At 41.2% G+C, this 14,272-nt stretch overlaps 1 protein-coding gene across 1 annotated transcript in view; it reads left to right on the top strand.

Moving 5' to 3' along the window:
• Nucleotides 1-14,272, top strand: part of INTS9 (integrator complex subunit 9) — a 107,163-nt gene that overhangs the window by 81,277 nt on the left and 11,614 nt on the right. The window contains exons 11-12 of the mRNA XM_008583827.1: nt 4,628-4,688; nt 10,888-11,059. Of these exons, the coding sequence (XP_008582049.1) occupies nt 4,628-4,688; nt 10,888-11,059 (233 nt within the window). The remainder of the gene's footprint in view (nt 1-4,627; nt 4,689-10,887; nt 11,060-14,272) is intronic.

The following is a 14,272-nucleotide window of genomic DNA, read 5'->3' as shown; positions in this document are numbered from 1 at the left end:
AAGGGATTTGGTCATCATTCTCACATAACATATCCCAACATTGTGTTGCATCCCCTGCTTTAAGTACTGGTGTTATCAGCACCGCACTCTCCCGAGTGAGCCACGGGCCGGCCCTTATGACAACATCTTTTGCTTTAGATAAATTACTAAAAGTGGAATTACAGGAACAGAGGATATAAATATTTTTCAGTGTTCATTTTCCAAAACTAAATTGCTTTCCAGGATTTTTTTGTAAATGGTTCCTGTTTTGCCCATTTACTTATTACAGGTTTTGTGCTTCTCTGCATATTTGAACGCTTCATGTATGTATTAAAAATACTAACCTTTTTATTATATTTCTGTAGATTTCCCCCCCCATCTTGATACTTCTCTTTGAATTTTGTCTTGATTAGGTTTTGTGCTTCTCTGCATATTTGAACGCTTCATGTATGTATTAAAAATACTAACCTTTTTGTTATATTTCTGTAGATTTCCCCCCCCATCTTGATACTTCTCTTTGAATTTTGTCTTGATTTTTTTTCTGTTTTTTAAATAATAAACTTATTACTGTGGAATGACTTCAGATTTATAGAAAAGTACAAAAATACTACAGAGAGTTTTCATATATCTTTTACTCAGTTTTCCATAATGTTAACATCTCACATGGCCATGGATATTTGTCAAAACTGAGAAATTAACATTAGCATATTATTATTAACTAAACTCCAATCTTTATTTTCATGGCACCAGTTTTTCTACTAATGTCCTTTCTCTGTCTCTGGATCCAGTCTTGGTTACCACATTGCATTTAGACCTTTGATTTTGGGGGGGGGGGACAAAAGTATTTCAGTTTTATATATTGATAATTTTAGTCTCTTTTGCTATTTCATTCTGTTAATTAAACATTGAGAAAATTCTTTCCCCTATAGATGTCACATGCCATACTTTCAGTTTTGTTATGGTTTTTTATTTTGCTTTTTGTCCTCCTCACCCCCAGCTGTTTTATCTGGAATTTGTTTGGGGGTATAGTATGAAAAGAAGCATTAACTATTTTTTTTCTCAAATAGTCAAGTAATTACATGTCCAGATACTATTTATTGAATAATCTTAACTTTTCAACTGATTTGTACTAGGTTTTGTGTCTGGACACTCCTAATTTGTTGGTCTGTTGATTCTTTGGTTACTGTGGTGCTAATATATTTTAATAACTGCAGCCTCATGTCTAATTGTACCCTGTGGTACATTTCTCTCTTTATTATTTTCCTTAGTCAAAATTCTCTCAGTTATTCTTGCTTATTTATTCTTGCATGAGAACTGCAGAATCACTTTATCCATTTCCAGAATATCTTTTTGAGTGCCTAAAACCTCTAAATTATAAATTGACATCTTTGTAGTAGTCTTCCCATGGTGAGACATGAAATATATCTTTGTCTTTTAAACTTTTTTAATATTCCTCCCTTGGAATCTTGAACTCGGTGATCATATTTTAATGTCTTCCTGTTTCTATCTACAGTTTTACTTAGTTCAATCCATAACCATTTGTTAACAGCCATCACATGCTAAGCTCTAGAGACACAAAGAGGTCTCTGACCTTGAGGAATCTGTACCACGAAGGAAGAGGCAGCTGTGTAAACCTCCTGCCACTGTGCAGTAATCCGATAGAGATATATATATATGAACACACATATATAACACCTATGTACATATACGTATGGTGTAAGAATTCTGAGAAGGTGTGGCTACCCCATTTGGGGCTTTAAGATAGGCTTTCTGGGCTGGCCGATTAGCTCAGTTGGTCAGAGCATGATGCTAATAACACCAAGGTCCAGGTTTCAATCCCTGTAAGGGCCAGCAGCCAAAAAAAGAAAGAAAAGCTTCCTGGAAGAAGATGTTCCTGAAGAATGGATAAGAGTTAGCCAGACAGAAACCCTACTAAAAGATGAGTTGGGTGGGCTGCTGGTGGCTGAATGGTGTAGGTTGAGGAGATGACCTAAGCCAAGGCATGCACGGGAGGCTTGAATGGTTTGGTTTGTTCAGAGAATTGTCTGTATTCTTTATTGTCATGGTGTAAAGTTCAAGGTAGAAAATGGCAGGTTATGAGGCTAGAAGGATGCTTTCAGGGACGGGGACTCATTGGAGGATTTTAAACAGGACATTGGCATGATTATATTTGCATGTTATGTAGATCTGACCGCAATTACATCAAGTTTGCATGGGGGGTGGGAGGGAGGTGAGACTGAAGTACAAGGAAAGAGTCTTTGCAAAAGCCAAGAGAGAGATGACTCCAGTCAGTACTACCCTGTAAAATGCAGGGAAGGAACTGATTTGAGAGGTGATTAGGAAATAGAAGTGGCAGGACTTACAAGTTACTTGATACAGAAGTGGCAGCAGTCAAGGTTGACACCTCAGTTGCTAGCCTGGTGGATGGTGGTGACCCCCCACAAAATGGTTCTACAAAGAAGAGCAGGTTCGTGCAGGGAGAATGGTCAGTTTACTTTGGCATGTGGGGTGCCTGCAGCGTGTGCAAGGGAAGCATCACAGTGCAGAGGTCTCAGATGCCTGGGCTGGCAGTACAGGTGAGATGTCCCCAGCATTGAGGTAGCTGAAGACACAGAATGAATGGGATTGCCTGGGGAGAGGATGTGGGGTTCAGAGGGCGGTGGCTAAAGGATGGAACTCTAAGTAGTACCCGCAATTAAGGGGTAGGTAGGTAAAGAGTATGTAGGAAAAGAGGAAGGACAGTTAAAGAAGTAGAATAAGAGAAAGTTGGCACATATATTCATCCCTTAGTGTAATTTACACAAACATGTTTTACCCCCCCAAAAAAATTTTTTTTTTAATATTTTTCTTTTATAAGCTCTACCCAGGGTGACCCACCTTCCCAGACAGGGCCAGCTTTAATACTGAAAGTTCCACCTCCTGGGGAACTCCAGCCAAGCAGGATGGTGGCCCCCTCCCTCCGCCTCTGGGAAGGGCAGTTCTCCTGTGCTGCACACTGGAATTTCCTGGGAAGCTGTAAACAACACTGCTCCTGGGGCCCACCTCTAGAGATTCCGATACAATCGATCTGAAAGGGGCAAGATATTCGGATTTTGAAAAGTTCAACCAGCCCATTTGAGTGTGTGTGAAAGTTGAGAACCACTGTTGTAGAGTTTTTCCTGTTTTGAAATAGTTTACCGCTCACTGGGTTAGCACTCATCCCTAGTCCACTCTGTCGTTCTCTTTTATACAGCCTTGCTGTAAAGCACTCTTTCCGCCTAAATAAGGAACTCAGACACTAAAATGGACAGATGCCAGCTCCAGACTTGCATTAACTTAGCGTGTTATTACATGGAGCTATTAGAAAAGGCGTGGGTCCCTGTCTGTTGTGCTTCCTTGAGGATATTAGAAGAGAACGTGGAGGGTCTGTTATCAGAACTGGCCACAGACGCTTTATGTTGGTGAGCTTTGCAATCTCTATGTTGTCCTGCATTCTACATCCCTAATCTCTCCTTCTAATGGATGTAGCATAATATCCTTTGCAAATATGTAAATAACCTTTGAACTAAGCTCTTACATTTGTCTCTGTTCCTAAGCTTGAAATAAAGATAGAACTAGTGTCTGTTTAGATATTATAAGGTTAACCCTCCAAAAGCATCTTGCCTCCATATTTATAACTTCTTCCAAAAAGGATATAAAGTAATGTTTTTGAAATCAAGGATAAAGAGAACTAAAGGTAGGAAAAATTAGATACAGTCTGTTAAATAATAGAAAATCTAAACCCTGAAGTCCTGAACTCCTCCCCCAAATGTAGTATCCATTTGGAATTGTTAAAATGCTTTCATTATTATTTTGATAAAATTCTTAGAAGGAGGCTCTAACAAACATATGTCATTATATATTTTTTTCCAACTTTTAATAAATGTTAAAGCTGCACAACACCCACATGCATTGATTTATCAATTGTAAACTCTGCCATGTTTGCTTTATCCAGACATATCTGTATTTTAAAGTCATATCTGACTAGGAAAAAATGTAGATTGCCTAAAACATTCATAGCGTCTCTAGGCTGAGATCCTTAGTTACTGTCCATTTGGAGTTAGCAGTGCTGCTATTAATGAAATAGTGCATGTACAAAAACAGAAAGCCGTGTCTCTGAAAACGGTGGACCACTTTCTCCTCAAAATTGATCACAACTAAATTCACTGTGGTAATTTGGATTGGATGCTGGGACAGGAAAATGAAATGAGTGGGAAAACGTGAAATCTGAATAAAAGCTGAAGTCGAGTTAATCATAATGTACTGATGTTAATTTCTTAGTTTGACATAGGTACCACAGTTATGTAAGATGTTAACATTGGGAACATAGGGTTAAGAGTATATGGGAACTCTGTACTGTCTTTGCAAATTTTCTGTAAATCTAAAATTATTCCAAAATAAGTTTATTTTTTAAGAAGCAATACACTGAGGAATTTCAAAGGTTAAAAAAGAATGCTCACAAGAAATTTGTGTCCTGAATGCTCTGTAGGTACTGGCTTTTATTTACAATGAAAGTCACTGTCAGGAAAATTTTATATAAACTTTAATATTTGTGCTGCTGCCACTAGGTGGCAACAAATGTCACAATGTGCCCTGTCTAACATGCTGATCTGTTTTTCCTCTTTAAAAGGCTTTGTCACAACAAACAAAGTAAGGTGTATCTCCCAGAACCGCCTTTTCCTCATGCAGAGGTAAGAAAACAGAATTATTGGGTCGGGGCAGGAAAGAAATGTAGATAAACTGATATAGATGGGGATAGCAGGTCATTAGATAAAAAATATTCATATGTAATGTGAAATCCTAAGGTACTAATTAAAGTCTTTATAAACATTTTTTTAAAATTCCTATGTAAACTGATACATCCCTTTGCTTCCCAAGCAAGATTGCAGAGAAGTACTGTAATTCAAGACCCATTTGTTCATTACCACTATTGTCTGTACAGTTCATCACCTACCTCTGTTCCGCTGGCTGGTGAGGAATCTTATTCTAATATCTGCTACTAACTTCCTTGCGTAACAGATTTATTTATTGTTGAAGTGTTCTTTCCAATTAGTTATGCCAATCATATATGTAAGTTTTTAATGATGAAATCACATTTCAGTTTAAAAAAACAGGAAAATTCTCACTCCCTCACAGAACTGATGAGTGTTTTTATATAGCTGAATACCCAGTTTTGTTCCCATTGCTTTTTTTCACCAAATGGTCTATCACAGACATCCTTCTGTCTATAGCATGTCATGGACGTACTATAACTAACTTGAGCTTCTCCTACTATCAGGCGATACAGTGACTCCCTGTTTTTGTTATATGTTTATAAAAGGGATGTTTAAATTGGTATTACCACTTTAAAAAACTGTTTGGCAATATCTGCTAAAGCTGAACGTGTAACACACTCTATGCCTCATCAGTTTCGTTGCTAAAGCATATACCAAACAAACACGTAAGTATATTACCAAATAAACACATAAGTATATTACCAAAATAAACACACGGAAATCTTCATAGAAGTCTTGGTAATGGTATTAAAATATACCCAAATGCCTGTAAACAGTGGAATGGATTTTGTGGTATATTCTCACAGTGGAAGGAATAGATCAGTGAGAATGAATGAACTCAGATCATATCAAACAATGTAAATAAACTTCACCGACATAATGTGAGTGAAAGAAGCCAGATATAAAAGAGTAGATATGGCGTGATTTTATTTTTATAAAAGTTCATAGACGGGCCGGCCCGGTGGCACACTCCTATAGTGTGCCGCTTGGGAAGCGTGGCGGCGCTCCCGCCGAGGGTTCGGATCCCACATACAGACCGGTTCCCGCTCACTGGCTGAGCGAGGCACGGGAGCAACGCCGAGGGTTGCGATCCCGTTGCCGGTCCCGGTCCGGTACGGGGGCGACACTGAGGGTTGCGATCCGTTGCCGGACACGGAAAAAGACAAAAAGGAAAAAAAAAAAAAGTTCATAGACATAAAATACTAATTTATGGCATTAGAAACTAGGGTGATGGTTATCCTGGAGGTGGGGATGGGACACTAGTGACTGGAAAGGGACCAAGAGGGATTTCTGAGGATCTGGTAATGCTTTGTTTTTTGATGTACATATGGGTTCATACATTTTTGTTCAATTTGTATAAAATTTGTCAAGGTAGGAAGTTAAAGATATGGAAAGAGTGAAGGCTAGAATGAATCCTGTGGTTTTGGGTAGAATTGGCAGTATTGATGTGCACTCCTATTCTCAATGTGTATAGACAGACGCAGAAAGAAATATCCCTGTGTATACACATGTACATACACATACATGTCTTTTCCAGGATCTGTCCATTGAGAGGGCCTAGGAGCAATGATACACAGTAGCCAGAGAACACATTTCGCACCCAGATCTTGGCTTCTAAATACCATTCCCCACTAAAAGGAACCAGGCCACTTTGGAGAAATGACTGATTACAATTCCAGAGCTGAGGCAGGGAAAATACAAGATGAGGCTGGAACATCTTCCTGTGTCCTCAGAGAACAATGGGGACGTGTCCAAGGCCGTATCTGAAATCTCTGGATCATTGACATATATAATGCTAATGATGAATGTAACGCATTGAAAACAGGAACCCCTGAGTCCATAGTGAGGTAAACCATGAAATGGAGGAGGGGAAGTTCTTCCTACACTGGAACACTCCATGTGTAGGTGAGGTGGCAGTATTAATTTCCTGATTCTGATGGTCGTACTACTTTCTGACACATCCTAGTTCACTGTGATTATCTTCCCTCCATACACACACACTCATTTCTTTGATAGTCAAACTTATATCCCTTCCTCAATGAGGCAGATAGACTGTTTTTACTTGGAACATGGCTATGCAGATACATATGTTTAGGGATTTAGTTAATTTGTTTATTTTCCAATTAACTGACTCAGTAAATTGCAACAACTGTCCTGCTAATTACTTTAAATTTAACTACTATTTTCCTACTTGGAAGAATGGGTCTTTTATGAACCTGGATGCCAAATGGAAGATTTAAGAAGTTATTTTTCAGTCCTCATACTCTAAGTAGTATTGCAGCAGCCAGGGTTTTTGCAAACTCTGTCATTACCACAGTGAAATTCAGGCTAGAAGTATAAGATGTCAGAAGATTAAGTGTGGCAAAACATATTTTGTGGTGGACTTTGCCATTGAAAGTCTCTTTTCCTCTTGCCTAAAACAACTAGCCCCTCTTAGAACTCATTTTCTAAGAGTGTTACCACATTCTTACCCACACGTGTGTCGTGGATGACCCTGTCCCATTTACACTTAGGAATGTGAACAGACCGTAGTTGCACTGTCAGTGTTCCTGAAATGCACTGGTCATCGCTGGGGAATTGGACAGTTGACCCTTGGTGTGTTAACAGTGCCCATGAGAAAATTTGGTTCTGTACAGAATTCCTGCACTACAGCTCCATTTCCATGATCAAATGTAGTAAGTCAGCTGGAAAGGTAGATCCAGTTGGCAAAAATGATGAATTTCTCTGAGTTTTTATGCATTGGTCAGTAGAGCTACAAGAACAATAGGTGATGTCTAAAAAGTGGCTTAAGTGTGAAAAGATCTTGGAATCCCATTCGTCTCCTTGACATCTGTGGATATATCAACTTAGTCCTTTAGACAGCTGCATTACCATTTAACTGGGGCAACTGATGATTTTGGCCAGGTAGGTTGTAAAACAAATGTCAGTTTTACTTGTGAAGGAAGATGGAAATTTGATGTCTGTTCCGTCTTTGTCGTTCATGTCCCACCCAGTCATGTGACAGCTAGTTAAGATATCCAGGGTAGTACTGCAGTCTTCCTAATAAAACCAGGTCTCCAGTTTACAGGGTAAACCTCCAAAGTGAATAGAATTTGGCTTGTTTGGGGAGTGTCCCATTCTGGCCACCTCCTCACTACTGGGGTGGCTTCGTTTGAACTTGAAGTTGTTGACCAGGCTCCCCTGTCATGCACATGGGTTGCCGCAGGATTAAACCATGCTGCAGACCATATCTTTATCCATTAAACAGCACCTCAGAACAATTCTCCCTTTGATCTCATTAATATTTAGGGTCTGTAGAATCTGGATGTTTCTCGTGTGGCCTTTTGATGCTGGAATGGAGAGGTGAGGGTGGGGCCAAGGCAGCAGTTAGAGTTTCCAAGCAATGTCACAAGACGAATATGGTTCTAATTGTATATGGTGTTGCCTTGAGGCGGGCATGACACTGGGTGAATATTGTCAACTGTTCTGCCACAGGGGAGACTCTTGGTTCAGAACGTACTTTAGAAACATGTTTGAAGCTGTGCACGTCCTGCTGCTTAATACAGCTCTCTGTGTCATGAGAACATCATATCTCCCAAATTTCTGGAAGGCAGTTTGATCTGTCTTAAGTTGCCACAGTAACTTAACACAGCTCTAACTTCTCAGGAGGAGGTCCTGTCCTGGTAAACAGTGTTTCTTATGTGAGGGATATGTTTATTGTTGCCAGAACTTAGTGATTCACAAGTGTTGGCAAAGTCATGTGGTCGCTGAACAACAAGAATACATTCTGAGAAATGCTTTCTTAGGCGATACTGGGGAAAGTGTATTACAGGAGGGAACAGCAGTGAATTTCCTGTTATCCACACTGGCCACTGGTTGCATGAGTGCAGGCCCTCTAGTTACATCACCGAGTCTCTCTGTCTCACTCTTCTCATCTGTTAAATGGGGATTAGAACAATGGACCCACATAAGGTTATGAAAATTAAATTTCAGGTAGGGATAGTGCCCGGCACTCAGCAAGCATGCAGCCTTAGCTGACTGTCACTAACTATGATTTTCCTATGGGGATGGGTGGGGATCAGTTAAAAATGCAAGAATTCTAAAGTAGACAACAACCCTTTCGCTCGAGGTCAGACCTAATGTGTCAAATGCTTGGCTTTCTATCTTAAAGGTCTGAGCTACCTTTGGGAGGCTTACCCCATAGGCAAGCTGGGTACTCCTCCTCAGCATAAGTTGCAGTAGGTTTGTTTACATCAGCATCACCACAAACACATGAGTAATGCTTTGAGTCACTCTGTTCCCACGGCTGCAGTGTCACTAGGCAATAGGAATTTTTCAGCTTCTTTATAATCTTATGGGACCACCCTTGTTATATGTGGTCCGTTGTTGACCAAAACGTCATTAGATGGTGCATGACTGTATTGGAAACAATGACTGATGTTGAGGACTTCAGGCCTGGCTTGCAGTGTCAGAAAGGCATCAAGGAAGAGTTAGACTAAATCAGGCCGTAACAACCTAAACAAAAATTTCTAGTAAGTATGTTAATATTACCAAAGGACTTGACCTTCTTAGCTGCTCCTAAAGTCACATTGTAGGTAAAAGCTACTGAAACAGGGGTCATTTTAAAATAAGCAATAATGCTTAGTGATATAATTAGCCAAAGCCATCACTATCTTTTTCCAGGGAAACAGACCTACAAAGTTTATCCAGTGGTTAGATTCTTAATGCAAAAGGGGGAAAATTGCTAATCCTTTTCTCATATCCTTTTAATTTGTGGGCTATTAAAATGCATGGAAGGATTTTTTGGTAGTGGGGTATGCTGATCAGATTTTTTATTTAGAAATTATTCCTGGTTTCTGTGGTAGATTGATAAGATAGGGCCAAGATAGGTCCATATGACTAGATGGAAGGCTATTTTGTATTTGTTTGCTTGCATGCATGTTTTTAGTAGACTTTTTTTTTTTTTTGAGCAGTTTTAGGTTCACAGCAAAATTGAGTTAAAAGTACAGAGTTGCCTTGTGCCCCTTGCCCCCCCCCCCGGACAGCCTCCTGCACTCTCACATCCCCCACCAGAGTGGTGCATGTGGAACAACTGATGAACCTGCACTGACACGTCACTGTCACCAGAGTCCATAGTGTACATCAGGGTTCACTCTGGGTATTGCACACATGGGTTTGGACAAATGGATAATGACACGTGCCCACCATCACAGTCTCACAGAGAGGTTCCATTGCCCTAAAACTCCTCTGCGCTCTGCCTGTCCATTCCTCCTCCCCACCTCCTGGCAGCCACTCATCTTTTCACTGTCTCCTAGTTTTGCCTCTTCCAGAATGTCATGGTTGGAAGCATGTAGATGCAGCCTTTGCAGATTGGCTCCTTTCACTTGGTAAAGGTTATTCCTTGTCTTTTCATTGCTCGATCGCTCATTTCTTTTTAGTGCTGAATTCTTTTCCACTGTCTGGATGTACCACAGTTAATCCATTCTCCTGCTGAAGGTCATCTTGGTTGTGTCCAAGTTTTATCAGTTATGAATAAAGCTGCTGCAGACATCCACGTGCAGGTTTTTATGAACGTAAGTTTTCAGCTCCTTTGAATAAATACCAAGGAGCATAATTGCTGGATTGTAGGGTAAGAGTATGGTTAATTTGGTAAGAAACTGCCAAACTGTCTTCCAATGTGGCTTTACCATTTGCGTTGCCAGCAGGGAATGGGCATTCCTCCTGCTCCACATCCTCACCAGCGTTTGGTGCTGTCAGTCAGTGTTCTAGAGTTTGGCCATTCTAATAGGTGTGCAGTGTTATCTCATTGTTGTGTTGATTTGCATTTCCCTGATGTTCAGTCTCTTTTCGTATCCTTTTTTGACATCTATGTATCTTCTTTGGTGAGGTGTGTCTATTCAGGTCTTTTGCCCGTTTTTTAATTGGGTTCTTTTTCTTTTTGTTGAGTCTTAAGAGTGTACACTTTGGATAACAGTCCTTTACCAGGTGTGTCCTTTGCAAATATTTTCTCCCAGTCTGTGGCTCATCGTCCTCATTTGTATTTTCGACTTGGTAGTGCTCCCCTTCCCATCCTCCAGTTACTCCTTCAGCCCAGGCAGGCTAACAACTCCTTGTCTGTTTTTTCTGTGTGTTCTAGCTCATTCAAACCAACAAGCTGAAGCACTACCCCAGCATCCACGGAGACTTCAGCAACGATTTCAGACAGCCCTGTGTGGTGTTCACAGGGCACCCGTCCCTCCGCTTTGGGGACGTGGTCCATTTCATGGAACTCTGGGGAAAATCTAGTCTCAACACTGTTATATTCACAGGTAAATAAAAAACACAGAAACAAAACCCTGTCCTTTCCATGGGGGCCACTGTGATGTACCTGCAAGGTAAAGACCTAGGAAGGATTTTACAGTAAGGCATAAATGTGAACATTATTCGGTTGTAAGTACAAAGAGTAAAGAAACCACGCAGGAAAGAGTAAGGAAAATAATGTGTGTTGTTAGATAACTGTGTGTTGAACAAAGTTTTTATATTTGTTTTTTTTAATTTTCCCTCAGAAAGAATTCTACAGAACTGCTTTTTGATAGGATTTTTATAAGCCTTTTCAAGAAATTCCAGCAACCAGTCTCGTTTTACCCTTTAGGAATTATTTACTTAGAAGGATCTTTCAGTTTTAATTGTGGTTTACTCTGGTTTGTAGTTTTTCTTTTGGAGGCAAATCCCTCAGGAGAAACAAATCCTTTAATTAGGTCAAGTAGGGGATTTCCTTAGATAATCACTGTATTATTTTATCAATTTAAGGTCTTCAGTCAGCCTTGCTTTTGGAAGTCTTATAGGTTATGAAGTAAAAAACCTTGAACTGAATGAAATCTGGCCCAGCTTGCTGTCACCGCGGCTGCCGCCCCCGAACCTCACTCTCCTCACTGTAACTGGGACGGTTGCTGACTGCCTCCTTGGGTTCTCTGGGCACTTAGTGCAGTGCCAGCTGAGAGAGCCTAGTACAGCACCTGACAGGTGACGGCTGTCAAGAAGGATTGGTCACCTTCTCCCTTGGAGTTTTCCAGTTATTTTTTTAAGATTTGAGTTTCGGAGTACAGAGTCTAGTTATATCAGAAGCATAGGGGTCTGATGTTCACTTTCACCTTCCCTGTGCTCAGCCTCAGTTCTTGAGGAGTATCAACGGCTGTAGCCAGAGGCTACCAGGAACACGTCTGCAGGCGAACAAAGTCCTTGTCGCAGGGAGGGACACATACTGTGGTGACAGCCTGGTAACGACCCTCTTGCAGGATCTGGGCAGGTGTTAGGTGACTTGTGGTGGTTCACAGACGTGGGACATCGGTCTTCATTGGGTACTGTCAGGATGCAGGAGAAACTCTGCAACTGGACATCTTGATTCTTCTAGAAGGCAAGAAGAAGGGAGGAGCCAGGATTTTCTCATTTTGTGGGTGGGACAGTGTTGTGGTTCTGTGTTCAGGCGTGATTATGGAGGGGTCTCGTTTTGTCTGGATCCATTATGGTCATAGAGTGGCCTTGTCTGATGTTGGGTTCTGTGCTGTTGGGTATGTCCAACAAGAGGACACAGTACCCTAGCTGTGAGTACTAGGCTGGCTGTTCCCAGCACCACAGCCACACAGAAGTGCCAGGAGATCTCCCAGCTATCCAGGCTGCTTCTCTCTTTCCCGGACCTCCTTAGGGCCAAAGGCAGAGGAAGTCAGGTCACAAGAGATTGACTCACAATACCTGGAACGTTGCCGTTGCCAAGACTTTGCGATTAGAAGGTTGTCCAGAGAAGGCTATGCATAGGTGGACTGCAGTTGGTCTCTCCTTTTGATGAGTCGTGACCCTCCGACACGACTGTGGCTACAGTACTTGCTTGAGACAGTGAGACGTGTTGGCTCCAGTGTAGACTTTCCTTTAGCCAGCTAAGAAGTCAAGGGCTGTGTGTCAGTGCATGGCAACTCTGAGCAACACACTTACATTTAGACTGGTTTGTTAGGATTCCAGAGCAGAAATTGTGTCATTCTGGTGTCTGCCAGTGTGCGAGGAGTCTGGGGTCACCCTTCCCACTTATGACTTCTATACATGTGAAGGGGGAGTCAGTTATCCATCCGGAGTGGCCTGTGCTGGCCTCATTGGGGGGTTCTGGGTATTCTGAAAGAACGTGGTCCCCTGGTGGCAGCCACTGAAGTATCTGGACATTCCGTCAGTTGTCTGCGTGTGTGTGCACCATAGCCCGTGAAAAGGCACCTTATTGGGCACAGATTGTGTGGGACTCAGTGGTGTTTATCACAGCGGGGGGAGCTGGTGCCTTTGGCTGCAGGTGGGCAGCTCCTGGTGTGAAGTGCACAGTCCCTGGCACACAGGCTGCGGGGCCCTTGAGAGAAAACACTCCCAGCCATGAGCACCGGCCTGCTGCGCTTGCTGGTGGGTGAATAACCGTCTCAGTGACAGACTTGTTGCCATGAGTCAGGTCTGCTCTTTTGTCTCCCAGGTGCTTCCCATCGGGTCGGTGGCCAAGTGTTGGTTTGTCTCACTCATTGGTGTCAACTTTGAGTGTGTGACTTGCAAAGTCTATGCCAAGCCTCTGCCTGGCCAAGGCAAAAGCACTCTTTCTGTGTTTATCAGTGTCTTGTGAATATGTTTATATCCTGTTTTTCCCCAAATTTGTATTTAACTTTTTTAGCATTTATTGATGATCCTGGTCTGAATAAATTATTATGGTGATAGTTACAAACGGTGATTTTTAAAGTTTCATCATTTCCTTTAGGTTTATTAGTGGGTGTTTTTTTTTTTTTTTTTCCTTTTTGTCTTTTTTACTGACCAGTAACGGGATCACAACCCTCGGTGTCGCGCCCGTACCGGGGACCGGCAACGGGATCGCAACCCTCGGTGCTGCATCCGCACCGCGCTCAGCCAGTGAGCGGGAACCGGTCTCCACATGGGATCCGAACCCTCGGCGGGAGCACCACTGCGCTCCCAAGTGGCGCACTCTCCAGTGCGCCACCAGGCCAGCCCGGGAAACTTGTTTTAAGTATATGGTAATTGCAATTTAGCTAGGTCTGCAGGGAAAAAAAAGTGAAAAATGGATAAATAAAAACAAATGAACAAATGACATTTTTTTTCCCATAAAATAGCATGAAAGTATTCTTTATAAAAAGAAAAGTAGCTAGGATAAGATAAGCTTCATTAGAAAATATTTTCTCACCTTTACAGTTTAGGCCCATTTAAATACAGTGAAAAAATATCCTTTTTCCACTCCCCACAGTGATAAGAACCAAATATTTTTATAGTATTTAATAAAAATGAAAAGGATATAAATAAATGTTTCTTATACTTTTCTAAATGCATGATCTGTAAAGGCAAACTGATCATAAATAGAAGCCCAAGAAATAAATATATAAATTAATGAAGATTAAGATATAAAATGAACGTAGAGTCAGAAATCCACACATGCATAAACCTTATCTTTAAAAATAATAAATATACTTATATATAATGATAATTGCCATATCATTTGTAGATTTTGATTTCAT

Source organism: Galeopterus variegatus, unplaced genomic scaffold (assembly GCF_000696425.1).
Source record: "Galeopterus variegatus unplaced genomic scaffold, G_variegatus-3.0.2 Scaffold3055, whole genome shotgun sequence".
Lineage (NCBI taxonomy): Eukaryota > Metazoa > Chordata > Mammalia > Dermoptera > Cynocephalidae > Galeopterus > Galeopterus variegatus.
This window is presented reverse-complemented; position numbering and strand designations above follow the sequence as displayed.